General features: G+C 47.5%; 1 protein-coding gene across 2 annotated transcripts in view; it reads left to right on the plus strand.

Moving 5' to 3' along the window:
• Positions 1–25799, plus strand: part of RPTOR (regulatory associated protein of MTOR complex 1) — a 339460-nt gene that overhangs the window by 262359 nt on the left and 51302 nt on the right. For both annotated transcript variants that reach the window (XM_081218128.1, XM_081218129.1), the window contains exons 11-15: positions 661–762; positions 7944–8027; positions 9452–9562; positions 22475–22549; positions 25537–25602. In XM_081218128.1, coding sequence (XP_081074254.1) covers positions 661–762; positions 7944–8027; positions 9452–9562; positions 22475–22549; positions 25537–25602 — 438 coding nt within the window. The remainder of the gene's footprint in view (positions 1–660; positions 763–7943; positions 8028–9451; positions 9563–22474; positions 22550–25536; positions 25603–25799) is intronic.

The following is a 25799-nucleotide window of genomic DNA, read 5'->3' on the forward strand; positions in this document are numbered from 1 at the left end:
ACCTTCTACAGTCATGGAAGGTGCCGACCATGTCCTCCCCCTAAAACACTCCTCCCTGGCATCCTGACCACCACCTACTCCTGATCCCCCTCTGCTGGCCTTGCCCTTGTGTCTCCATCTCCTTGGCCTCTCACTCTTGGGGGGCTCCAGGGCTCAGCCCGGGGTCCCCTCTGTTTCTCACTTAACTTTAAACTAGATCTGTCTCTCCAGCCCAGACCCGTCTCCTGGACTGCGGGCTCATGTAGGCCATCGTCCCCCTGATGTCTCTGTCGGGTGTCCAGTAGGCACCTCAAGCTCAGAGTGTCCAAGCTGAGTTCCCCACGTGCTCCTCTTTCAGTCTTCCTGCCTCAGGTCTTGGGACCCCGCCTGCGGGTGTTTAGGCCCAAGCCCCGGCATTAACCTTACTGCAACCCTCTCTTACCCACACCCAGTCTGTCCATGCAGCCTCTGTCTCTGCCGTATGAAACATCCTGGTCTGACCATGTCTCACCACCTCCTCTGCTATGGCCCGGCCCTGTGTCCCCTCGCCTGGATGGTGGAGGCCGAGTGGAGTCGGGGCCTCACAAAGACACACGGCTGAATCGATGGTGGGGGCGGTATGTAAAGGCAGAGCCAAGTGAAGAAGGAGAGCCCCTGACTAACCCTCTGCTTGTCCCACAGCACAGCCCCTTCTTTGCTGAGCAGCTGACCGCCTTCCAGGTGTGGCTCACGATGGGCGTGGAGAACAGGAACCCACCTGAGCAGCTCCCCATTGTCTTACAGGTGAGTGTCTCCAGGTGAGCCAGATTGGTGAGGGAGCTAGAAAACCCCGCAGCCGCCCGGGAGGGGACTAGTTTATTGGGACCGAGTGTGCTGGTGTGTGACAGCCCTCCTGCTTTGGAGCTAATACCTCCTTGTCTCCCGGGCTCGCCTGGAGAAGTCACTGAAGCCTCTCCCCCCCAATTAAACACTGATCTGGGCTGTCGTCAGCTGCCCTCCCCTCTCCCCCCAGTGCTGCTGCCAGCGAGCTCCGTTCCAGCACGGCTCTGGCGTCAGTGCCCCTTCTCTTTGGAAGGATATGAGATGCAAATCAACTGCGGAGAAAATGGGAGAGCCTGAGCAAATTACACACGCAGGTCGTGGGCACCGCTCCCGGCACCTGTGGGTTGCTCACTTCCAGGGAGCTGTGCCCAGCAGTAGCTGTGGGCTGTTGCACTCTGGCTGTGCCGTCAAGCGCAGTCACCCGTATGGCCTGTGTCAGTGTTCACGCGGCACCTGGTGCCCCACGAGTGGTTTGGGAGATGAGTTCTGTGGGTCTCACCCAGCTAAGTTTTGGGTAATGAGATGGCAAAATACCAAAATAAGTCACAGGCAGGAAGTTTAGGAAGTTTTCACAGAACTTTTGTTTCAGTTAATGTATATTTATGGGATAGGTGTAGGGACCAGGTCATGACATAAGCAAAGCTGTTTTGCTCTTAGACAGTGTCAAATGAGATTTAAAACCACTGTCAGTGTAGACACCAAGGCCTAATAATTCACTTTAGGCCCTGGAAGAGATTGTGTGCAGTGGGGATGAGGCGGTTGAACTTGGGTGAGAACTGTGGACGGTTGTGGGAGGAGCCATGCCCACAGCAGGAGGGGGTGGGCATTTACATCCGTGTCCAGTTAGGAAGTGGGGTCTTAAATTCTGAGAGCTGGCTGGGAAGACCATCACCTTCCCCCCAGAAAGCTGATTAGGTTGTTTTGCCTCACCTGCCCAAGGACGAGGCCTTGCCTCCCCCCAGGAGGGCCCCACTTTCTCACCAGGCTGCTGACCACGTCTCGCAGAAGTACCATTCATCTTCACTGGGCCAGATGCGCTCTCTGAGCGGCTCTCGCCGCTGAGGACAGTTTGAAAAATAGGTGAACGGCTGATCCCTGTCCCACCTGGAGCGTGGTGGGCCCCCTCCCTGCATGGTCTGCTCTCCCGCTCTGTGCTGACCGCATGGTGGGCTGGGAAGGTGCCTACGACAGAACTGAGGTCTCATCTGGCTCAGGACTGTGTGCCGGGACCCAGGCAGCAGAGCAGTGAGAGCAGTTTGTGCAGTTGTGGAAATGCCACCACACAGCCTTGTCCTCGTGGCTTGATAATTACGTGGGCACAGGGTGTTGGCCAGGATCCTTCCCTGGAGATATTTTGGTGCTTTTTCTGTCTTATGACTGCTTACTTTCTGACATTGTGAAAAGAATGCAGAAATTATTAGTATTCCTCGTGTGTGTTTCTAGATTAGTTTGACTATCTTGAGTTTGCAAGGTGAGCAATAAACAAATTTTCAAAACAAAACGAAAAGCAACGATAACAACACAACAAAGAAAACTCGCCATTTGGCAGAAGCCCACGAGTTCTCATGCAGCGAGTGGAAGGCTGACAGGCAGGGCTATGGGACAGCAGTGGCCGGTTGGTTGCTGTGCTCCCCAGCTCCTAGGGTCATCCGAATTTTCATGAGAGGAGACTGTGGCCAGCCTCCACTGACCTTCCTATCATTTCAATAATGTGATAGATAAAATCGGTCCTTCCCAAGTAGGGGCACAATGCCCAGTACTGAATCCTGCCTGGCAAACAATCCTGTTGTAAATGGCCTCCTATTGACTTTTTCTTTAATGTCCCATTTACAACCCACACGCCCTCAGGGAAAGAGAAGACCCAACTTCCTGATGCCAAAATGAGGGAATGACTCTGAAAGAAAAGAAAGGGGCATCTTCTGTGCGATCTTTCAGACGAATATAAACCATAGGTTCCTCATCATTCTGATGGGGGGGTCTGTCTGGGCTGTGTCCCACCTGGATCAGTGCAGGAACCTGTACTTAACAAGAAAACCCAACACAATGCAAAGGAGAGCTTGCTTCATTTGGGGTAGCCCGCAGTGTTGGCTTCTTTCTCATTAATTCAGTTATTTTGCCAGAACCTGGGCCCCATTATCCATAAATTATCCCCAGTGCCTTGTTGAGTCAGGAAGTGTTGCTGAAGGGAAAGAGAATTTTAATACAGAGATGTCACAGCTTTTCCAATCCCTGCTAGTTTTTCCACTGCCTGCTACTTTTTCCACTGCCAGAGACCGTTTTCTCCCTCCGAAAACTCAGAGGTATTAACTGAGGACCATCGGGGTAAAATGAACTGTCTCCTCAGGCTGATTTGCAGCCTCTCGTGTAGATGTAAGCATGAACGTACGCTTTTCCTGACCAGTCCTGATGTCCTCTTTCACCTTTTAAAAATACAAATCAACAGAAAGGATGGGAAGGAAGATTCTTGAGCCCTGCCACACTGCAAGCCCTGGCCCTATGGTCTCCTGGTCTGGTGGCCCTGCCTGGACTCAGCATTACTGTCTGCACTCCCTCAGTGGCCCATGTGCAAAGAAGCCCCAGACAGAGAAGGAGGAATCAATGTTGTGGAAAAGAGAGGGAAGAGAGAAATTTTACAGGATTCCGTGTTAGTACCTTTATACAGATACTACAAGTCAGTGTGGGCATTTCATTAGGAAACCCTGTTTGCTTTCATGGCATCATTTTATTTACAAATAGAATTTTTGGTCTGAAAGTACAGGATTATTATTAGGTGGCATCAGGATAATAACTGGGATGTTATTATTACACATATTATATTCATCGGTGGCTCCAGAATCTCTGATCATCAGATTCCTGGGTCCACCAGGCCAGGACTGGAGCTTGAGAATCTGGTTTTTAAGAAGCAGCTCTGTCCAGCAGTCTCAGCGCAGAAGCCTGAGTGAGTTTTTTGTGCACAAGGCAAATGAAAGGTTGTTGCCCTAGCAGCTCTGTTTTAGTTTGGGTATTCGTATCTCCATGATTAATCTTCAATTTGGGTTACCACAGACAGAAAGAAATCCCAGTAACTCATTTAGTTCACCAACATTTATCTCTGTAATTTCCCCGGGGCCTGAGGCACACTGAAACAGGAATTTTTTTTTTTTTTAAGTACAAACAAAAGCCAGTCCTTTTTTAAAAAAGTAATTTTAATTTATGTTGGGCCTCAATTTTTTTTTAAATGTAAATCAACAGAAGGAATCGCAGGAAGCAGTAACGTTTAGAAAAACCAATACTTGACATTTTCCCTAGGACTTGATATTGATGCTGTTTATTTTCCAATGAAACATCAATACCCACAGCACAAAACCCTGCACTGCTGAGGGTCTTGAGTCTCTGAGACAAGTGGGCTGTCTATTGATGCTTTAATGGGTGTTTCGTCAACACAGACAACAAGAGTCAGGAAAGATCGCATTGCAGTAGTGATGGTGATGGTTTCCCTTTTACTTTTGCCATCTGTAAATAAGACCTTGTAATGGAGACCTCTTACTGCTGGTCAGTGCACATGAGATAGAAACAATGCGAACTTCGCGTGGTTAGGTTTCTTGGCCCAAGTTGCCATTTCTTCCACTGCAAAGTGCTCTGCTATTTACTTGAAAACACAGAAATTTATTCACGTTGACAGTCTTTTAAATAACAAAGGGAATCAGTAAATAGAATCTTTACAAGTGTTAAATGTGTTTGATGTCTTTGATTTTTGAGGAATTACACCTGCTTTCACAAACCTAGTAAATGGAAGGTTCTGCCCGCCCTGGATCTCTAGAGACTTGAACCTCCGGCAGTTCCGTTTTCTTTAAAAACAAATAGGGAAAAACAAATACCGTATGCTAACACGTATATATGGAATCTAAGAGAAAAAAAAAAAAAGGTCATGAAGAACCTAGGGGTAAGACGGGAATAAAGACACAGACCTACTAGAGAATGGACTTGAGGATATGGGGAAGGGGAAGCTGTGACAAAGTGAGAGAGTGGCATGGACATATATACACTACCAAACGTAAAATAGGTAGTTAGTGGGAAGCAGCTGCATAGCACAGGGAGATCAGCTCGGTGGCTTGTGACCACCTAGAGGGGTGGGATAGGGAGGGTGGGAGGGAGGGAGACGCAAGAGGGAAGAGATAGGGGGACATATGTATATGTATAACTGATTCACTTTGTTATAAAGCAGAAACTAACACCATTGTACATTGGAGTATTTATTATACTCCAATAAAGATGTTAAATAAAAAATTTAAAAAAACAAATAAGGAACTCCTTGGTGGTCCAGTGGTTAGGACTTGGCACTTTCACTGCCAGGGCCCAGGTTCAATCCCTGGTGGTAGAACTAAGATCTCACAAGCCGCACAGCACGGCAATAAATAAATAAATAGTCAATCAAATCGCTTCTGAGAGATGGAGACATCCTGTAGCTGGATGCTGACACCGAGACTAACATTCATCACACCCTCATAGCAGACCACGTTGTACCAGACAGGCTGCGTCTCATTTGATTCTGAAAATAAGCCCAAGTCACATGTTATCTCTACTCTTCTTGATGAGGAAACTGAAGTGTCCAGAGGTTGTGATTTAAGCCACACTGTGAGGAAGTGAGATAGTCAGGTCAGCTTGACTCCAAAGCCCATGCCTTTCAGCCGTCTAACCTTGCCCTCCAGATCTGTCTTTCCGCTGCAGTGGCACAAGATAACCCATGAGTTAAACATGGGAAAGGGATCAGGCCCCGTTCAGATAGGCCCCTGTGAGCAGCCCCACATAACCTCTCCCAGCTTCTTGATTAGAGAACCTCAACTTCTCCAAACATAAAATGAACCACTTGATCATCCGTCTCGAAATAGCGATGTGGAAACAGGCTCCAAACCAGTGGGAAATGACATTCCAGCAGCTGAACCCAGCCACCTCCGCTTCCCTGACCCCTGGGCTACCCGCGGGCTGGGAGCACCCACTCTCGCCTCCTCTACAGCCACGGGCCGCGCGTCCACCTGGGGAAGCTCCCCAGCCTCCCCCCCTCCACCCGGGAGCCCCTCCTCAGGAGGCTCATGCTGCCAGGACCCCCTCCCCTCTTTCCACTCCCTCCAGCATCTCCTGCCACCTCCTCTGTCCCCCACCTGGTGACCCTCCCTGCTCCCCACCCTCCTCCTGACAACCCGTATTCACCCCTCAGAGGGTAGCCCCTTGAGTGCTCTGGCTGCTCTGGCTGCACCATTTCCTCACCCCCGTTCAGTCCCTACACCACGGTCCACATCCCTGCAGCCAGAGGGTCCTCTTCACGAGTCCCACTACTGATCCTCACCTCCCAGGAGCAGGTACATAGTTAAAAACCCCCCGCCTTCTCTCCCACCTCCCTCGCCGGTCTCTCTACCCAGCTTCCCCCTTGCAGACCACCCCAGGCTGGCTGGCCTGTCCGTCTGTTCTTTCCTCTTGCCTCATTCCAAATCTTCTCTTCCAGCGGCTCCTTTCCCTGACCCCTATTCCCCCTCCTCCAGCAGGCTTTGTCGGTCACGCCCGCCAGCTGTCTTGGAGTCTGTTTCTCCCCATCGGTCATGGCCACGGTCAAGTCCAGCCATCCCACCCCTCCATCCATCTTCCTGCCAGCCTATTGCCCACAGCAAGCACATTGGACGGGTCCCTCTGCTGCTCTTCTTAGGAAAAGCTGAAGCCCTTAGCTTGGTCTGCAGGTCCGGCTGGTTCTGGAGCCTCCCCCGTCAGACTGGCCACCTGCCCTTCCTTGGGGAAGGCCCACACTTTCCCAGCCCCTTTGTCTGGAACCTAGGAACCCCACACGTCACCCAGTGGGAGGGAGAGCTTTCAGACCCCCAGAGTAGGGAGTGGCCCCCAGTTGTCTGTTCGATGGTTATTGCAGTGTGGCTGCGGAATGTCTGTGTCTAAGCCAGGTGGTGATGGGAGGGGCCCTGCTGTTCCCAGTTGCGCCCAGCACCGCGCCCGCACACAGTAAGTCCTCTGTTCATGTGACCTCTGGGTAAACATCATGAGAGAAAACTCAATATAAATGACTCCATTAAAGTTTAAAGCTTTGACATAACACAGGAAAAAAGAGAAAAATACATGGCAGAGGTCGCTGTTTTTAATTTACAAAGAATCCTTTCCTATCAAAAAGAAAAAGCCAAACATTTAAGTAGGAAAATAAGGACATGCATGGCCAGTTTACTAGAGAAATAGCCTATTAACCTATGAAAAAATATTCAACCTCACTTGTAATCAAAGAAATTCAGATTAAAAGAGCATTTTATTATTACCTATCATGTTGGCAAATAACAGTGTAACGTGGGCTAATATTTTGCTGGTAGCTTTTAATTTGATATTTAATCGAACTCTTGTGGGTGGGTCTTGTGTTATGAATTAGGAAATTAAGGTTCAGAGAAGTTATTTTCCCAAGGCCAAGTAGCCCGTGAGCACCGGAGCAAACGTGTCCTGGTGCCCGGTATTCAGCCAAGGCTTGGTAGGCAAGTTGGTTCAGCTGGAGGGCAATCTGGTGATATAAGTGTGTATGCTCTGACCCTGTAATTTTACTTCTCAAGTTTATCCTAGGGGAAGGGGAAAAAAACGTAAATGTGCAGAGATCTACCTGGTAGGATTTTTATCACAGCATTGTTTACAATAGCAAAAATTTGATAATAATTTAAGTATCTAGCAATGGGGAGATTGTTTAAATGAATTATGCACATTTACAGAAAAGAAGTTCAGCGCTGCCCTTGGCAGCCATAATGATCAGACATATCTAGCTATGTGGAGTGAGTGAGGGTGTATCATTTAGTCAGAAAGGAGATGAGAAACACAATAGTATCTTATCGAATTTAGAACAAACAGGGGACGTTGTACATAGAGAACAGTGTCTGGAAGTGGATAGACCAGTGTCATCAGTGGATATTTTCTTAAATGAGGTTATAAAGTATCTGTTCTAGTAGCTCCTACAGCGTGCACATGGTTTACCTGTTCATGAAGAAATGGAGCATTCCCAGCCTGTGTAAAGCATGAGCCATAGAGAAAGGGGCACCTGCTGACCTGGGAGAACAGCCCCCGGGGATGCTCATCCTGGCTCCGTGTTGCGGGGCAAGGGGTGTTGCGGTGACACCGCCTCTTCTCCCTTCCAGGTGCTGCTGAGCCAAGTACACCGGCTGAGAGCCCTGGACCTGCTGGGAAGATTTCTGGACCTGGGTCCCTGGGCGGTGAGCCTGGTGCGTGCTTCCTATGTCCGCAGTTGGGGGCACGAGACTCCACGTCACCGTCTGATAAATCAAGGGACCTTGGCCATGCGGCCGAGGATGACTATGGGGGTGGCCGTTAAGCCCGCAAGGCCCCTGTGGACCTCACTCTTTGCACCTTCATTGTCATATTGTTGGGGGGCCCTTTCCCATCCGCTGTTAGGCTTCACCTTTGCAGGACAGAAAGTGTCCTTTAGGGACACTCTAGGGAGGCGCTCACCCCTGCCAGGCCAGGAAGCTGGCAGCCTCTGGGCTGAGTCCCCAGCCACACGCGGCATGTGTTCTCCTGGGAGAAGCCTGCGAAGCCTCACTCGCCGTCCTTTCACTGTGGTTTTAGGCACAACTCTGAAACACTTTTCTATCATTCTATTCACAGGAGGGTAGAAATGGCCGTGCAAAACACTGACAAAAATACAGTCAAAAGTGATCCATTTTTCCAACACATAAATCACCAGGGAAAGAGATCACGAGGGACCTAGAGATAAAAGGGGATTCAGGAGACCCACCACCAGGTGCAGGGTCTGGACCTCATAGGGCTCTATTGGCAAATGAAAGTTTGAAAGTTAAAATTTGAAAAATTAATATTCATGAAACAATTAGAAATTTTACATGAACTGAATATTTTATGTTATTAAAGAATAATTGTTGAGACTTCCCTGGCAGTCCAGTGGTTAAGACTCCTTGCTTCCGATGCAGGGGGCGCAGGTTCGATCCCTGGTTAGGGGACTGAGATCCCACATGCAGTGCAACACAGCCAAAAAAAAGAACAATAATTGTAATTGTTCATTTTTTTAGGTGTGGTAGTGGTATGTGGTCATGTTTTCATAAAAGAGACCTTATTTTTTAGAGATAAACACTTAAGTGTTTACAAATGACACAATGTGATACCTAAGACGTGCTTCAGAACATTCAGGAAAGGACGGTGGGTAGGGCCAGCCAGGACGCCACGCCCTTTCGGTTGATGGCGTTGAAGCCAAGTGATGGGCACATGGGAGTTCAGCATATTATTTTATCTCCATTGATGTATATTTAAGTTTTTTCATTGTATATTGTCAACCAAGAGTCATAATTGATAGTTCAACATGAAGGAGAAGACGGAAAACCTAAAAATTAGGAAGAATGCACGAGCAGTCCTTGCTAGCCCTCTTACACTCCCAGGTGCCAGCAGGGAGGCCATATGTAGCTCACCACAGGTAGACTCAGGTGGAGGCCTGGCGTGTCTCTTACCTTGTGAGCTGCGTGAGCTCGTGCAGCCCAAGCAGGCTGGCCTGGGTCGCTTCCAGGAGAAGGAGTGGAGGTGAGGGAGGCATGACCCTTCCCCATGCAGCTCTGTTAGTGCTGAGGACACCATGCGCCCTGCTCCCTCCAGCGTGGGGCTGACATGCTCTCTCTCGCAGGCCTTGTCTGTGGGTATTTTCCCCTACGTGCTGAAGCTGCTCCAGAGCTCAGCCAGGGAGCTGCGGCCTCTCCTTGTCTTCATCTGGGCCAAGATCCTCGCCGTGGACAGTGTGAGTAATGTCTGTCCCCCCCCCCCACAGGAGAGCTGCTGAGAGTAGGGCGGAGGGCCCGGCCCCACTGTCCATTCTCCCTCCTCCTGGCCTCACGCCTTCCATGGCCTCCCTCCCTCCCAGGAAAGGCTGTGCTTCCCCTGGGCCCAGTCCTGGTCTGTCACGCTGGCCCTCGGCTCACCTGTTGTCTCTTGTGCGCTGCCCCCTCCTCACCCACAACCACCCCTCCAGCCAGCGAATGACCCTGCCCGCTTCCTTCTTGATGCTCGGGCCCTGCCTTGCCCCATCAGTCTCCTGTCTCCAACCAGTGCTTTCCCTCCCCAACCCTGACCCTGGGAACAGTCCCGTGGAGGCCCAGGCTGTCACCTGTAAGGCTCAGGCCACGGCACTAGTGGTCACTTCTCAGCCATGACGGCCCAGCCCACATCTCCAGCTGTGCTCCCAGTAGGCACCTCCCCACCCCTGTCCTCGTGCCTGTGGGTCTGCAGTCACATGGCCACTGCTCGAAGTCCTAGGCAAGGCCCTGTACTCAGAACTGTGCTGAAGGCCATAGGTGTCGCAGAGCTCACCCGTCCCTGCCCTCGACACTGTCCATTGGGGACAAAACCCTCTGCTATGAGGCCAAATCCGCACACATGCCTGGCACGAGGGTGACTCTTCAAAAAGTGGAGAAATCTCGTGGGCGGGGCTGCATTTGTGTGCCTCAGTGTAAAGGAGATTATAATGTTAACCCAGGTGGCAGGGGGCCACTGAGGCCACTGCTGCAGGAATTTACACCCAGAGGGAGGGGTGAGGGTGGCCGGAAGGTGGGGGCTGCTGGACAGGAAGGGCCAGGGTAGGGGGCGCACAGGTAACAGGAGGGCCAGGCAGGTGTGGAGAACAAATGGTTCTCGAGTTTGAACCTGTGTGGGGCGTGGGCCGGCTGTGTCAGTGACAGAAGGGCGCTGAGCGGGGAGGCGTGGTGAGGGGAGCACTCAGGGGACCACTGGTGATGGGGCCTCATGGCCTGGGAGATGGAGACTAGGGCCCTCGTCTACCCGATGACGATGGCAGGCAAGTCCTCGAGGGGAAATGTGACATGAAGGCCCAGCGGGCTGAGGGCTGAGCTTCGGGGTCTGCTCTTCGGGGGACAGAGAAGGGAGGGTGGAAGGAGGTTGTCAGAGAGGGGAGGGCTGGGAATCTGATAACAGAACATGAAGAAGGAGGCTCCGGAACAAGGGAGAGCGCTGGGAGTGGGACAGAAAACCTCAAAGAGGCTGCCGCACTTGGCAGTCAGGCTTCAGAAGTGCGTGGGGAGGGAGGCAGAAATGGGGGCTCTGGGGAGGAAGGACGGGGTGCGTCCCTCAGCTTGCTTGAGGGGTTTGTAAGTGGGGAGACGAGCTGGCATCAGTGGTTGGGTTTGCTTGCTTGTTTTGAAGGAATGGTGACTTAAATGATCTCTAGTTGGGAGAAAAGAATCAGCAGAGAAACAACCATACATCTAATTGGACTTTGACCCGCTCGCTGTGTACATGTGCGTGTGCACACGTGTGTGTATCTGGGTGATGCCCCGTGGCAGGGGCTCTCGTGTGAAAATTCTCTTAGTTCTTGCATAACTCCATGCTATAAGTGTGGTTTTGTAGATTATTTGCAGATAAGAAAATGCTCATTTAAGGAGCTGCCCAGGAGCCCATAGCAAACCTGTAACAATTTGCTGTGAGCTGAGTGGAGCCCTTTCCACCCACAGGAAAGGGGGATCAGCAGAGCCACAGAGAAGGAGGGCAGGAAGCAAGGGCATCACCATGCAAAGGGGAAGACCATTCTCTGCTCTGCAAGGGGTAAAAGGAGAGAGTGGGGGACCTCAGCTCAGAGTGTCAGCCCCTCCTTCCTGTCCAGGACCCCTGCGCCATTGAGATAGCCCTGCAGGCCGCCCGCTACCTGGGGCTCTTTTCAGCTCACACACCCACAGGGCTTCCACTCCCTAGCACCGGTGGGCCTGGAGGTGACAAATGCGTCAGGCAGATCCGGCCACCTGGTCCTGTCCCTACCGCCTTCGTGCATCAGTCCTGCACGCTGCTGCCCAAAACCACTCATGTGACCCTCTTTGCTCCAGGCCCCTAAGAGCCATGCCCACCCACTCAGTGAGTCTCTGACCTGGCTCCCCACGGATCCGGGTCCTCCTCTCTTATCTGGGCTCTGCGCAGCTGCTGAGACCACTTCCCCACGCCATGGTGGCTGGAGCTTTGCTGTGAGGGGGCTAAAAACGGGGGCATCCCCAAAGAAGGTGTCATAGCCTGTGTGCCTCTAGGGAGAAGGCTGTCTTTCATTATGTTGGGTTGGGTTGGGGTTGGTGTCTGGAGTCATCTTGTGGAGCAGCCTTGTTGGTCTCCTGGTTCTGAGAGGTGGGGACATTGTGCTAAGTGAAATAAGCCAGACAAGAGAAAGACAAATGTTGTATGATCTCATTCATTTGTGGAATCTTTAAAAAGTCATCTCATAGTCCGCCTGCCGATGCAGGGGACACGGGTTCATGCCCCAGTCTGGGAGGATCCCACATGCTGCGGAGCGGCTGGGCCCGTGAACCATGGCCGCTGAGCCTGCACATCCGGAGCCTGTGCTCCACAACGGGAGAGGCCACAACAGTGAGAGGCCCACGTACAGAAAAAAAAAAAAAAAAGTCATCTCATAGAAACAGAGAGTAGAATGGTGTTTGTCAGGGGCTGGGGAGTTGGAGAAATGAGAAGATATTGGTCAAAGAGGACAGACTTCCAGCTATAAGATAAATAAGTTCTGGGGATCTAATGTACAGCCTAGTGACTAGTTAACAGTACTGTATCGTATACTTGAAAGTTGATAAGAGAGTAGATTTTAAGTGCTCTTCTCACTCCAAGAAAAAAAAAGGTAACTGTGTGAGGTGATGGATGTATTAACTTGATTGGGATAATCATTTCACAATACATACTTTAACCATGACATTTTACACCTCAAATATATACATTTTTGTTAAGTATACCTCAGTAAATCTGGGAGAATATTTATGTATATTTTATAATGTAGTTGATATTTATATACTTTAGTATAATTTGTATATAATTATAAATATTTATAATCATAAACATTTATATTAATATGTAAAATAATGAAATAAAACTTTTAAAAATAATTTTCTTCAAAAAGGAGGTCTCAAGGGAAGTAAAAAGTACCTTAGACTGAATAAAAATGAATATACAACGTATCAAAACCTGTGGGACACAGCTGAGCAGTGCTGAGAGGGAAACTTCTAGAACTAAATGCATACAATATAAAAGAAGAAAGACAACATTTAGGCAAAAACACAAGGAACAAAGTGATACATAGCCAGGAAAAATATGGGTTATCTTCAGTAATCATATTAATTACATAAAGATCAAATATCTACCTTTCTTGGTCCTGTGCAGATATGATTTTAGACAGATCTAATCTTTCTTCTGATATTTTTCACATACTCTTTTAGGCAGACACAGGGAATAATACACAATTCTGTGTCATAAAAAGTATTCCAGAATCTTTCAAGGGAAAAACTTCTCGTGAGCATAATTTTTTAAAATGATAAATATGGAAGATTATAATTATTTATAGTCCTGTAAAGGTAATAACGAAAGGTTTCAGGGACTTCCCTGGTGGCATAGTGGTTAAGACTCCACACTCCCAATGCAGGGGGCCTGGGTTCGATCCCTGCTCAGGGAACTAGTTCCCACAAGCATGCTGCAACTAAGGAGCCCATGTGCCACAACTAAGGAGCCTGCCTGCCACAACTAAGACCCGGTGCAACCAAATAAATAAATAAATAAATGTTAATTCCCCTTATTAAAAAAGAAGAAGAAGAAGAAGAAATGTTTCAAATCACTGACCTCAGCTTCAACCTGAAGATGTTAGTAAAAGAAAAGCAGATTAAACCCAAAGTAGGTAGGAGAAAGGAAATAATAAAGATCACAGTGGAGATCAATGCAAAAGAGAACAGAAAAGCAGTAGAGAAAATCCACTCAACTGAAGGCTGGTTCTTTGAGCAGATCAATAACTGCTCAGACTGATAAGGAAACAGAAGACACAAACCCCAAATCAGGAATGAGAGAAGTGGCATCACTGAAGGTTCTGGAGACACTGAAGGGATAGTGAGGGAATTTATAGACAACTTGATGCCCAAGCTTTTGATAACTTTGATGAAATTAATTCTTTGAATGACACAAGCTGCTCACTTAAGAAGATAGATAATCTGAATAGCACCGTATCTATTTTAAAAATTGTATTTGTGGTTAAAAACTTTCCTGCAAAGAAAGCTCCAGGTCCAGATGGCTTCACTTGGTGAATTCTGCCCAAATGTTAATGAAGAAATATACGGATGGCAAACAAGCATCTTCCCATATCATCCTATGATACTTGCTTTGCCCTGATACCAAAAACCAGACAAGAAAACTACAGACCAGTGTCCTTGGTGAAGATAGATACAAAAATTGTAAACCAAAATTTAGCAAATCAAATTAAACAATATGTAAAAAGGATAGTACATCATGACCTTGAAGGGCTTATTTCAGGAATGTAAAGTTTTCAAAGATTGAAAAACCAATGTAATTTATCATATTAGCAGAAGAAAACCCATATTATTATCTCAGTAGACAGAAAGGAAGCATTTGACAAAAACTAAAATCTATTCCTGATTTAAAAAAAACACTTCTCAGAAAACCAATAAGGGAACTTCATCAGCATGAAGAATAGCATCTACAAAAAATGCTACAGCCAACATCACACTTAGTGGTGAAAGTCTGAACACTAAGATCAGGAACAAAACCAAGGCATCTGCCCTCATCACTTCTCTTCAGAGTTTTGCTGGAAGTTCTAGGTAGTTCAGTGAGGCAAGAAAAAAAACATCCAGTTTGGATAGAAAGATGTATAACTGTCTTTATTTTCAAACAGCACAATTCTCTGTGTAGAAAATCTGACTGAATCTACAAACAAACAAATACTAGAACTAATAAGTGACCTTAGTAACATTGCAAATTATAAGATCAGTACCCCAAAATGAGTCTTATTTATATACACTATTAACCAATTTATACAAACTGTTAAGAATATTTACAATGGTATCAAAAATATGAAGTACTTAGTGATAAATTCTGGCAAAGATATGCAAGACATATGCTGAAAACTACAAACTATTGGTAAGAGAAATTAGAGAAAATCTAATAAATGGAGAGATATTCCATTATCATGGGTCCTGATCTTAAAATCCATATGGAAAAGCAAAGGACCTAGAATAGCCAAAACAACTTAAAAAAAATTTTAAAGGACAACTGCTACCTGATTTCAAGACTTATCATAAATCTACAGCAATTAAGACTGTAGAAGTGGCATCAAAATGGGCAAAATATCAATGGAACAGAATAGAAAGTCAAGAAATAGACTCACACGTATACAGATGACTAATTTTTGAAGTTACAAAGACAGTTCAACTCAGTGGAGGTAGAGATAGTCTTTTCAACATGTGGTGCTGGGGCCATTGGACATCCATCTGCAAAAAGTGAACTGCAATCTACACCACGTACCATGACAAAAATTAACTCAAAATGGGAAAGTATTTGTGAATCATTAATTTGATTAAAAACTTGAAGTGAGAATATGTAAAGCACTCTCAAAATTCTATATGAAAAGAAACACGCAAACCAAAAAAATGGGCAAAAGCTTTGAACATACACTTCATTAAAGAAGTATGCTGGCAGATAAACACATGAAAAGGTGCTGAACATCATTCATCACCAGAGAAATGCAAAGTTAAAACAGCAGTCAGATAACACCATATACCTATCAGAATGTCTGAAATGAAAAAGACTGATAGTATCAAGTGTGGGCTGGGATTTGGAGGAACTGAAACTCTCATAAATTGTGTTCGGAATGCAAATGGCACAACCACCCTGGGAGGTTTCTTCACAGTTTTTTATAAAGATTAACATACATACTCAACCATCGAATCCAGTCATCTTACTCATAGATAGTCACCCAAGAGAAATGAAAGCATATGAAGAGCCAGAAACTTCTACATGAATGTTTATAGCAGCTTTATCTGTAACAGCCAAAAACTGGACATAGCCTGAATGTCCATCAACAGGTGGATGAAGAAGCAAATGGTGATTTACCATCACCAATGGAATACTACTCAGCAATAAAAAAGGGTAAACTAATCCCCAAATAATTATGCTGTGTAAAAAAAGGATACATGTTGTATTATTCTATTTAAACAAAATTCTAGGAAATGCAAACTATAGCCACAGAAAGCAGATTAGTGGAAAGGGAGGAAGGATTCCAAAGGGCATAAGGAAACTTTTCAGGAGATAGCTTAATTACCTTGATTGTGGGCATGGCTTCACAGGTGTAAACATACATCCAATATTGTCAAATTATATAGTTTAAATATGTGCATGTTTCTGTATATCACTTATACCTGAATAGAGCTGTTAAAAAATTCAAATTGTAGAATAGTCCACAAAAAAACTGTAATTGTCCTATCTAGATTTTCAATTCAAGAAAGACCAAAAATGTGGGGGAAATTGTTCCAGATTAAGACTAATGTTGCATGACAACTAAGGGCAGGTTCTGACTGGATCCTGGATCAAAAACCAAAGGCTATAAAGGACATTATTTGAACAATTGGGAGAAATTTGAATAAGGACTGAATATCAGATAATAATATTGTATCAATGTTAAATTTCTTGAGTGTGATCATGGTTTTGTGGTTATGTAAGATAATGTCCTTTTTCTTAAGAAAATTTCCAGGCAAAATGTCATGCAACTTTCAAAAAGTGCAGAAAAATACAGGGGAAAGGAAAGGTAGAAGCAATGTAGCAGAATATTGTTTATTAACTGTCATTCAGGTCGTGTGATGGAATCAGCTATCAAAAGCAACATTACACGTAGATGAGAGAGTCCAGAGAATGTGGCAAAATCTACCCTACTGTGGGAGGATGGCGGTGGTTGTCTTTTAATAAATTCCTTAAGTTGTTTGTTATCATTTGTTTCTCTGCTAATTAACAAGATTAAGAGAGCGGAGGGACTTCCCTGGTGGCTCAGTTGTTAAGAATCCGCCTGCCAATGCAGGGGACACGGGTTCGAGCCCTGGTCCAGGAAGATCCCACGTGCCGCGGAGCAACTAAGCCCTTGCGCCACAACTACTGAGCCTGCGCTCTAGAGCCCACGAGCCACTACTGAGCCTGTGTGCCGCAACTACTGAAGCCCACGCCCTAGAGCCCGTGCTCCACAACGAGAGAAGCCACCACAGTGAGAAGACCACGCACCGCAATGAAGAGTAGCCCCTACTCACCGCAACCAGAGAAAGCCCGCGAGCAGCAACGAAGACCCAACGCAGACAAAAATAAAATAAATAAATACATTTATAAAAAAAAGAGAGGGGAGACAGTTAAAGATTTCTATAAGCTAGGTTCCAGTTAATAGAGGTTTTTTCATAGACACAGCTAATATGTAATTCAGGCAGACCTTCCCTAGTTACAGCTAATAAAGTTTTATTTATAGTGCCACCAGGGGATTCCAAGGGCACAGTGTCACTGAATTTGGAAAAACATTGTGTGTCGGTATAGAGGAAGTACATCCAGATTTGGGGACACAAAGAGCTTCACTGTGTGCGCCAGCTATCCCAGTCCCAAGAAGGAACACGTTGTGTGAGTGAAAAGCAGATCAGAGATTAGTGGAGTTTTATTTCTGTAGCTCCCCCCCTCCTCCCCACATCTGTGCTAGTTCTCCTTCTCAGTCTCAAAACTTCTGCTGTTTTCTCTGCATAGTGATTTTATCCCAGCTCACTGACTCTGACGTTCACAGCCTCTCTTCCTGCACCTGTATCCCCCCTTTTTCCCACCCCACCCCCCGCTCCCAGCTCACAGTTGAAAAAGTGAGCAGGGTTAACTTCCTCTCCCATCCAAATATGATTCACATCACCCACATTGGAGTGTGATCAGGTGGGCCACAGGATCTGCCATCCAGAACCTGCTTTCTTTTTTTTTATTATTATTAATTGGTTTATTTATTTATTTTGGGCTGTGTTGGGTCTTTGTTGCTGCACGCTGGCTTTCTCTAGTTGCGGCGAGCGGGGGCTACTCTTCGTTGTGGTGTGCAGGCGCGGTGACTTCTCTCGTTGTGGAGCACGGGCTCTAGGCGCGCGGGCTTCAGTAGTTGTGGCACGTGGGCTCAGTAGTGTGGCTCGCGGGCTTTAGGGCGCAGGCTCAATAGTTGTGGTGCACGGGTTTAGCTGCTCCACGGCATGTGGGATCTTCCCGGACCAGGGCTGGAACCCACATCCCCAGCATTGGCAGGCAGATTCTTAACCACTGCGCCACCAGAGAAGTCCCGTGAATCTCATTCTTTTAATTTCTTTTTTTTTTTATTATTGATTGAGTCTGATTTTATAAGGCTTAGTATTGGAATTGTTTTGTTTTGCATTTCTGGGACTTTCTAACATTCCTTCTTTCAGTTTGCCCCCTATTGAGTGAACTGTCCTGCTGTCCCATCTTGCAACTACCTACAAATGGACAAAGGGACTGATTCGCTGTCACCATGAACTGTCTTGTCAGTCACATGGTGTTGAGTGGCAGCCAGGCCTGGCTTCCTGTGAAACTCCCAGCCAAAGTCTGGCTTGCTGTGGGCACTTCCCACCTCCTCATTTTAATGTAAATAATTTAATTGCATTGATGGTCCATTTAATTTCTAAACTATAGGTTATAGAACACAAAACAAAATCACAGCGTTGGAGAACACAGTTTGCAAAGACCCATGTTTACCCAGAAGCTGTAGTCAGCAAGGCTGTGCTGTGTGAGTGATTCCGGGTGTTGTTTTTATTTTTTGGTAAAATAGAACTGTTGTGCAGAATGGCCTCTTCTTAGCCGTCATTCTGGTTAAATGAGGTGGCTGCTTTTCAGAAGCGCTGGGAGTGGGTTTTACTCTGGGGAGAGGTTCAGATCCACCCTCCTGGGGTCCCTGGAGAACTGTGGGCCAGCAAAGCAGAGACCCCACCCCTGCCACGTCCAGACAGGTCTGCCTGTCCCAACACTGGTTTAACCTCCAGGACCACCCACCTGGGAGGAGGCCAGGCCCTGCTAGACGTGCACATTGATGATGATGACAGGCCAGGTTGCGGGTGGGTATGTATGTGTCTGTCTGTCTGGCAGGCAGGCGGGAGGGAGGGAGGCAGTTGTTCAAATGCCTGTAGTTGCCAAGAGTTAAGTGAAAAGCTGAAGGAGGATGCAGGAGGCTTTCACCTGCCCTCCCCACGCAGGCCACTCGGCCCCACACAGGCAGATTGGACTGGGTGCTGCCAGGGAGGTGACAGATCACCCTTTCGCAGGATGAATGGGTGCCGTGACCCAGGCTGCAGGGGACTTCCCGGTGCATCAGTCCGTCACCGAGGGCAATCCAGAGGCTGAAGGGCCGCGTGATTAATTGTCAGGCTGTGCTGACTCACTAGCTCTGCAGTGCTGATTCCAGTTGGGGTTGGGAGAGGTGGGCAGGGGCTACTCAGCCAGAGACCATAGCCCACACGACCAGGTCTCGGAAGTTTCATAGAAGGGCAACCACAGTTTGGATGTGTGGAGAATAAATAAGAAACTAGTAAAGAGATTACATATAGCGGTAGAGGAGATTTTTTTTAAAACCTCCATCTAGTTTAATATTTATTTTCATTTTGTACCCAGATGTCACATTTTCTACATTCAGATATGATCATACTGACTCTACCACCCCTTACAGGGGCAGGAGATGGACAAAAGCTTCTCAATCTATACGTTTCTGTAGCATTTTGATTTTTGAGCCTTTAAATACATTTACAAATTTTGTTCTGTTTTGGCTGCACCGAAGCAGCTTGTGGTATCTTAGTTCCCCAACCAGAGATTGAACCCGGGCCCACGGCAGTGAAAGCACCAAGTCCTAATCTCTGGGTCACCAGGGAAGTCCCTGCATTTACAAATTTTAGAACCCATACAGAAAAGTAGACGGAAGGCATAAAAGCATTCATGTATACCAGTGATTTTCCCACTGGTATCAGTTATTTCAGCATTCACGGTGTCTCTTCATTCTGAAGTTTACCTTCAACACAAGAGCATCTGACGAGAATATTTAAAGTAGTAAACCAGTTGTTGGAAAATGAAAACCTTTATGTATTTAACTATCTTGCTACACTTGGCAAGTGGGAAGGCCGTTGTGCCGAGGCTTTGAAGCGTGCAGAGGGACGTGCGTCTTTAACTGCCTTTAACTGTGCTTTTGGGTTTGTGAAGGACAGTGAGCTCTTGTGAGCAGTGAGCAGAATCCCTGCTCTGGGATTATTTTCTCAGGCACTACTAGTTTTATGGCCACGTGCCGTTGTTAAAACTCTGGATGTATAAACAGTCCAACGTAGTCCTATATCTGTCTCCAGACGATTCTAATGTTCTGGTAGCAGTGGGTCAAGGTGCACTCCGGTGTCGCTGTCTCTTGTGTGAACCCGGCTTACCTCTCCGGCATCCTTTCCTCATCCCGAGGAGTGAACTCTGCGACCCGAGGACAGGAAACAGGACCCTCCCTCTGTGTGACTTTTCTCCATATTCACATCAGAACATGAGTGGCTGCGTCCACTGGTGACGCTGCTCACGACTGTCCTGCTGATTGCGCCTCATTTGATGCGTCATGCCTGGTGGTCTGTTGGTCTGTGCTCAGTTTGTGTCTTCCTGCTCCCCAGCAAACAGACTTTATAGTCTGCATTGAGGGGAATGAAGGTGGGATCTCCCCCACAGCATCCTTTGCCAGAATATTCATTCCGAGGGGGAGCACCTGCCTTCCCCCGGTGCACTTACCCTTGCAGAAGCCAGGGTCTCTGGTCGGGCTTGTCCTGGTCTCTGCTCCCTCCTGAGAGGGATCTGCTTGCAAACTGCATCTTGAGCTGCTGCCACAAGGAACTATGTGCTTGCTTCCCCTTCTGCTCTTCTTCTCTTCCTTGCCTCCCTCCCTTTTCCCCATGTTAAAAATACAATTCCATGAAGTCCCTGAGACAGAAGCATCAGAGCAGTTGGGTGTGCAGTGGGGGAGGGGCTTGCTTAGGAAAAACCATTTCATAGTCGTGCTCTTCCTCGCCTCCACCCTCTTTCTACCCTGGCCTTAATATGTCATATCTGTAGCTTGATCTGGGGGAAAGCAGACACAAGAGGGGACCCTTGGAAAGTGGCTGAGTGGAGGAGTCTGGGCTGCCAGAGCCCTGCATCTCTCTGGGAGCTTTCCACTGGCCTGTGCGTGCACCGCATCTGTGGCCTGCATTTCTGGGCCTTTGTAGTTTCAAGGACTGTTTTCTCTTCCTTATAAGGAGGCACTTGGCCAAGTCAAGAGGGCAAGCAGGTGGCTGGTGGCCTGTGTCCCAACATCCTCAGAAGTCAGAGCCCTGCCGATCCCTGACTCCCCGGCCTCAGACAGGGCTGGGATGGCTGATGGGGTGATTCTTCTACACCAGTTCATAAAGGACACCTGCTGAGACCTGAGAGTGAGGATGGACAGGACCAGAAAGCATTACTGTGGTTCCCACCTGCATGGCAGCCTCGTCCAGACAGAGGTCTTTCAACATGGACAAGATAATTGCTGTTTCCGATACTGAAGACGTATTAAAGTTATAGCTTCACATACTCCCACAGGTGCCTCAGCTTCCGAATTAGCAGGATATGACTTAGTGACACTTCATTACTCTATGATGAGACATGTGCTATGAGCTTAGCTGTAAATGTGTGGGCCTGGGTTTGACTTGTGGAATCTCTGGTTTCAAATCAAAGGACATTGGCTTCATTCTCAGATGCAGGCGCCTAAGCCTTGTCCCTGGACGCGAGCACTGCACTACAGGCACCAACTGAGTGCCCCCTCCCAGCCCCTTCTGGACGAATCTCTGCAGAGGGCATCAAGCTGATGCCTTTTAGTCCATTTGTCAAAACCTTCATTCAAAGTGAGGCGTCCCTTCTGGGAGCGACTTGAAAGCCACATGCTTTATCGGCTTCCCGGGCTCTTGGGGATTATTATCCTGCTAACCTGAGCCCCTGGTGCCCCTGCTTCCTGACCACCCGCTCCATCTCGCTCAATTACCACTTAAACAGCTGAGTCCAGTTGCCACCTTATTAGTTTATTGATGTGAGGAAGAAACACCTCATTATCAGAGCACCCTGAGAAGTGGGCCAGCGTGGGAGAGAGGGGGTCAGGGCTCCGGACTGCAGTAAACAGCAGGTTCTGTCTGCAAAACCGCCCTGCCCCTGAGAGGGCTTCACACAGGGCGTGCCCCTGAACCAGTGGTGCCCTGCAGAGGTAGAGATGTATTGCAGTGCATATCTTTCTCCTTTTATTCTCAGAAACTCAGATCTTAAAATTCCGGTTCTCTCTTCTTGAATGGCCTTTTTCCCCTAGAGTGGAGCATGCTGGGAGCTGATGGAATTCAGTGTCTCCCTGTGGACACGTTACCCTAAATCACAAAGCAGTTTTTCTGGGTGTTGATCCAGGGCACGTCCCAGCTTGAAAGGCACAAGGAGAGGCGCGTGGGCCCCGGGCTGACGCGGGAGGGAGGACGTGTGCGGAGGCTGCAGGATGCAGACGGTCTCCAAAGGAGCCATCCAGCAGCCAGGGCGCCCCCATTCGGCAGGTACCCAGAAGGTGCTTTCGAGAACGCCTTGGAGCTGCTGCACTTCTGAGAGTGTGTGAGATGCCAGCCCTTTTCCCACAGCCAAGGAAAAATGTGTCTCCACACAGCCGTCGGAATTATTTTTTCAGATGAAAATTGGACTTGAGAAAATTATTAAGGCATAAAATATTCATTGCACATTCGTTTGTTCACACATCCCAAGAAGAAAAAGAAGCCCCTTCCCGGAATTGCACTCACTGTTTCTCCTGTGTCTGTCTCCCCAGTCGTGCCAAGCTGACCTGGTGAAGGACAACGGCCACAAGTACTTCCTCTCGGTCTTGGCAGATCCATACATGCCAGTAAGGACCAGCTCTGGTGACATGTCTCCCGGGGACTCTGGGGAAGGTTGCTCCACGCAGAGGGGCCCGCAGGGTGGCGGGAGGGGGTCCGCTTTCACCCCGGCTCTGCCTCACTCAGACGGTACCCTTTGCTTCCCGTCGTTATTTCAGTAGCTGCTTCCCTGAGTAAAGAGTTACAGTGAAACTTGACACACCGGCTGTTTTTTTGTTTTTGTGAGTCCATTTTCCGAGCACGTCTTTGCAGTGAAGTAGAATCCACTCTGCCTCACACCCTGTCAGCCAAGTTAGATCAATGAGTATTTGTACATCCATAATATGGCAGTTCCTTTGCCCAGTGCAGGTCCTGGACATGACAGGAGGCTGTTGCACCTTCAATCAGGAAGGAAAGCCGGGGAGGGGAGCGGGAGGGTGGAAAGAAGAGATTGAAAGTTTAAATTTTAAATATATTTTATTGTATTAAGTTGTTTAAAAATTAGTAATCCATAAATAGCATATAGAATAACTTCCTATAAGTGTTTTTTAAATTAATTTCTATGTTCCCTACCTCTAGCTCCTAGCATAGTAAAAAGAACAAAATAGACACCGTAAATAATTACTTAATATAACTTATTTTTATCAGAATGTTTAATTAAGTCCAACAGCTTGTTCACACAGTCTTAGGTGGCTTTGGTTGTGTAAAGGAACTTTTGTGTGTAAATTCACCCTCTAGCTGGTTTTCTGAACTAAATGACAATAATAAAAACACATTTTTCAAAATACAGAAAACGTCAAAAACAGGATTGTTATGAAAGGTAAGTGGAACTTGTGTGTTTTAACTGAAGTGTGGTTTTTAAACATTATCATAGGCAGTTAAAGTTTAGACTTTATACAAATGTTGGAAATAATCACTTCCCTGTTCTTCGGGGTAAGATACAAATCAAACAAATAAGACATCTAAGCTGATAAAATGCAGTAAAATGGTGAGCCAAGCCAGCACAAGTGGGCCCCACTTCAACTACAAACACATTGAAGATTTGAGGACATAGATGTGAAAGAAAGGAAAGGAAATCCCCAAATGCCAAAAACTGATGTCAGAGGAGGGGCACGGTGGGACTCACCGGCAGACCTCACAGTGACCCTGGCACTCCACGCACGTGCAGCCCCAAGTCTGCATGGAGGACACAGGCCTGTGGGGCGAGCCGCCCACTCACCAGACAAGGACGAGAAGAGCTGGTCCTGTCTGTCCATGTCTGGGTGGAAAGTCAGGAAAGACCTCCGTGAGAAACAGAAACCCCCCGTTGCGGGGGCAGCCGCCAGCTAAGAGAGGAACATGAAATCTCCAGGGCCTGCCTGGAAGCGGCAAAGGCTGAACCTTTCTGCAGGGACATCTACGAAGCCAGGGTACTGAGACTCGTGCCAGGAGCGCTGGCCTGCTCCTAACCCACGTTCAAGGGACATAAGCAGAGCTGGCACGTAAGAGGGTTGACTCACCAAGAATTGAAACTAATAGGATTCTCTGAAAAAGACTGACAATCAATACAAATAAGTATGTTTAAAATTACTGAATAAACAATTTGTTTTAATTACATCCAAAAATAAACTCTTATGTTGTTTCCTCGTAAGTACTTTTGTGACTATTATAAAAGAACAATGTATTCTGTCCTTTTTACTGCTCCTCAAAAAATGACCAACTAGAGTCTTTTAATAAATAGGCAGATTTGGGGGGGGAAAAGGAACCTGTAATGAAAGACAGTCACTGTCATTAAAAGCTCCGTAGACTAATTAAACAGCAGAATCGACACAACGGGTAAAGGAATCCGTGGAGAAATCACGTGAGATGAAGCAAAGCGGAGATGTGACGGAGGGGCTGAGAGGGCTCGCTGCATCCAACACAGGCCAGAGGGAGATGGTGGGGGTAGGTGAGGGGGCGGGGGGGACGCACAATCCAACTGGTCTAGCGGAGAATTTTCCAGATTTGAAGAAGAAATGAGTTTTCAGGTTTATAAAGCACAATTAGTCTTGAGAAGGTTAAATAAAAACAAATCCACACAAAGACTTATCATAATGAAAGTAGAGAATGTCAAAGGCAAGAGGAAAAATCTTGAAAGTAACCAGGACAAAAAGGAAGATTGTTGCAAAGATGTGGACAGCAGTCACCAGAGTAACGGGTGGAAGACTGAGGAGAGGCCCTCACAGCACAGGGGGAACCGTCACCCCGGGACCCTGTGCCTGCCCCGGTGTAAGTCAGGGAGAGGGCGAAGCCAGCACATCTCAGGACCGACGGCTTCCCATGCGCTGACCCCACCCAGGCAGCCAGGAGGACTGCACTTCAGGAGGAGATGGAGCCCAGGGGACAGTAGGATGCAGGAAGCATCGGAAAACAGACATCTGCAAACTTGTCACGTATCTAAATCAGCATCGGTTGTAAGAATAAGTAAAACCAGTCACTCACATGAGCGGCTGACACGTGAGGAGGAGTATCGGGAATCCAAGGGAGACACAGGAAATGACTAACTTTATTCATTCTCTAAAGAATGACTAGGTACCACTAACAGTTAACATAACACTGATCTCTGAGTCAGTAGAGGCACAGAGGAGAGGAGAAAATGAGAATCGATCCGTCCACTAGAAGACCACGAGGAAGGGATAATGAAGCCAAGTTAGGGACTGTGGTCAGTCGTTTTACGAACAGGGTTATTTGCTTCCATAGGCTTGGGCAGGACAGGGTGGCCTCTGATGGAGCAGAATCAGAGAGGCCCATGCCCCTCCTGCAGCATCAGACGTCAGGGACCCATCTGTCCTCTGAGAGGCCAACCCAAAACTGTCAGACCCTCTTAAAAGTGCTCTTCCTTTTTGTGGACTCAAAAGACAATAAAGCTGGCTCTCATTACTTTAATTACACACCAAGCATAATCATAAAGATTCTGGAAGGATAACTCTAGTGCTTGGGAGTGATGAGTTTCCACCACGAAAAAAGTGCAAACTAGCAGGTGACTTCTGTTTTCCAGGCTGAGCACAGGACCATGACAGCCTTCATTCTGGCTGTGATCGTTAACAGCTATAACACAGGGCAGGTGAGTGTCACGTCGCGTCCCCACCCCTGCAGGGCCTCCCTGTGGGTTGCAGAGGCGCAGCCCCAAGCTCCAGTATTTGGGGGCCAGCGGAACTGTTCTGAATGTCTGATGAAACAGTGACCTCAGAAGAGGGGGCGTTGCAGGATCACACCAACCCAAGGGGCTCCATGGGAGGAGTGGGGTCCGGGCCCTTTGTT

Source organism: Mesoplodon bidens (assembly GCF_964165515.1).
Source record: "Mesoplodon bidens genome assembly, chromosome: 19".
NCBI lineage: Eukaryota > Metazoa > Chordata > Mammalia > Artiodactyla > Ziphiidae > Mesoplodon > Mesoplodon bidens.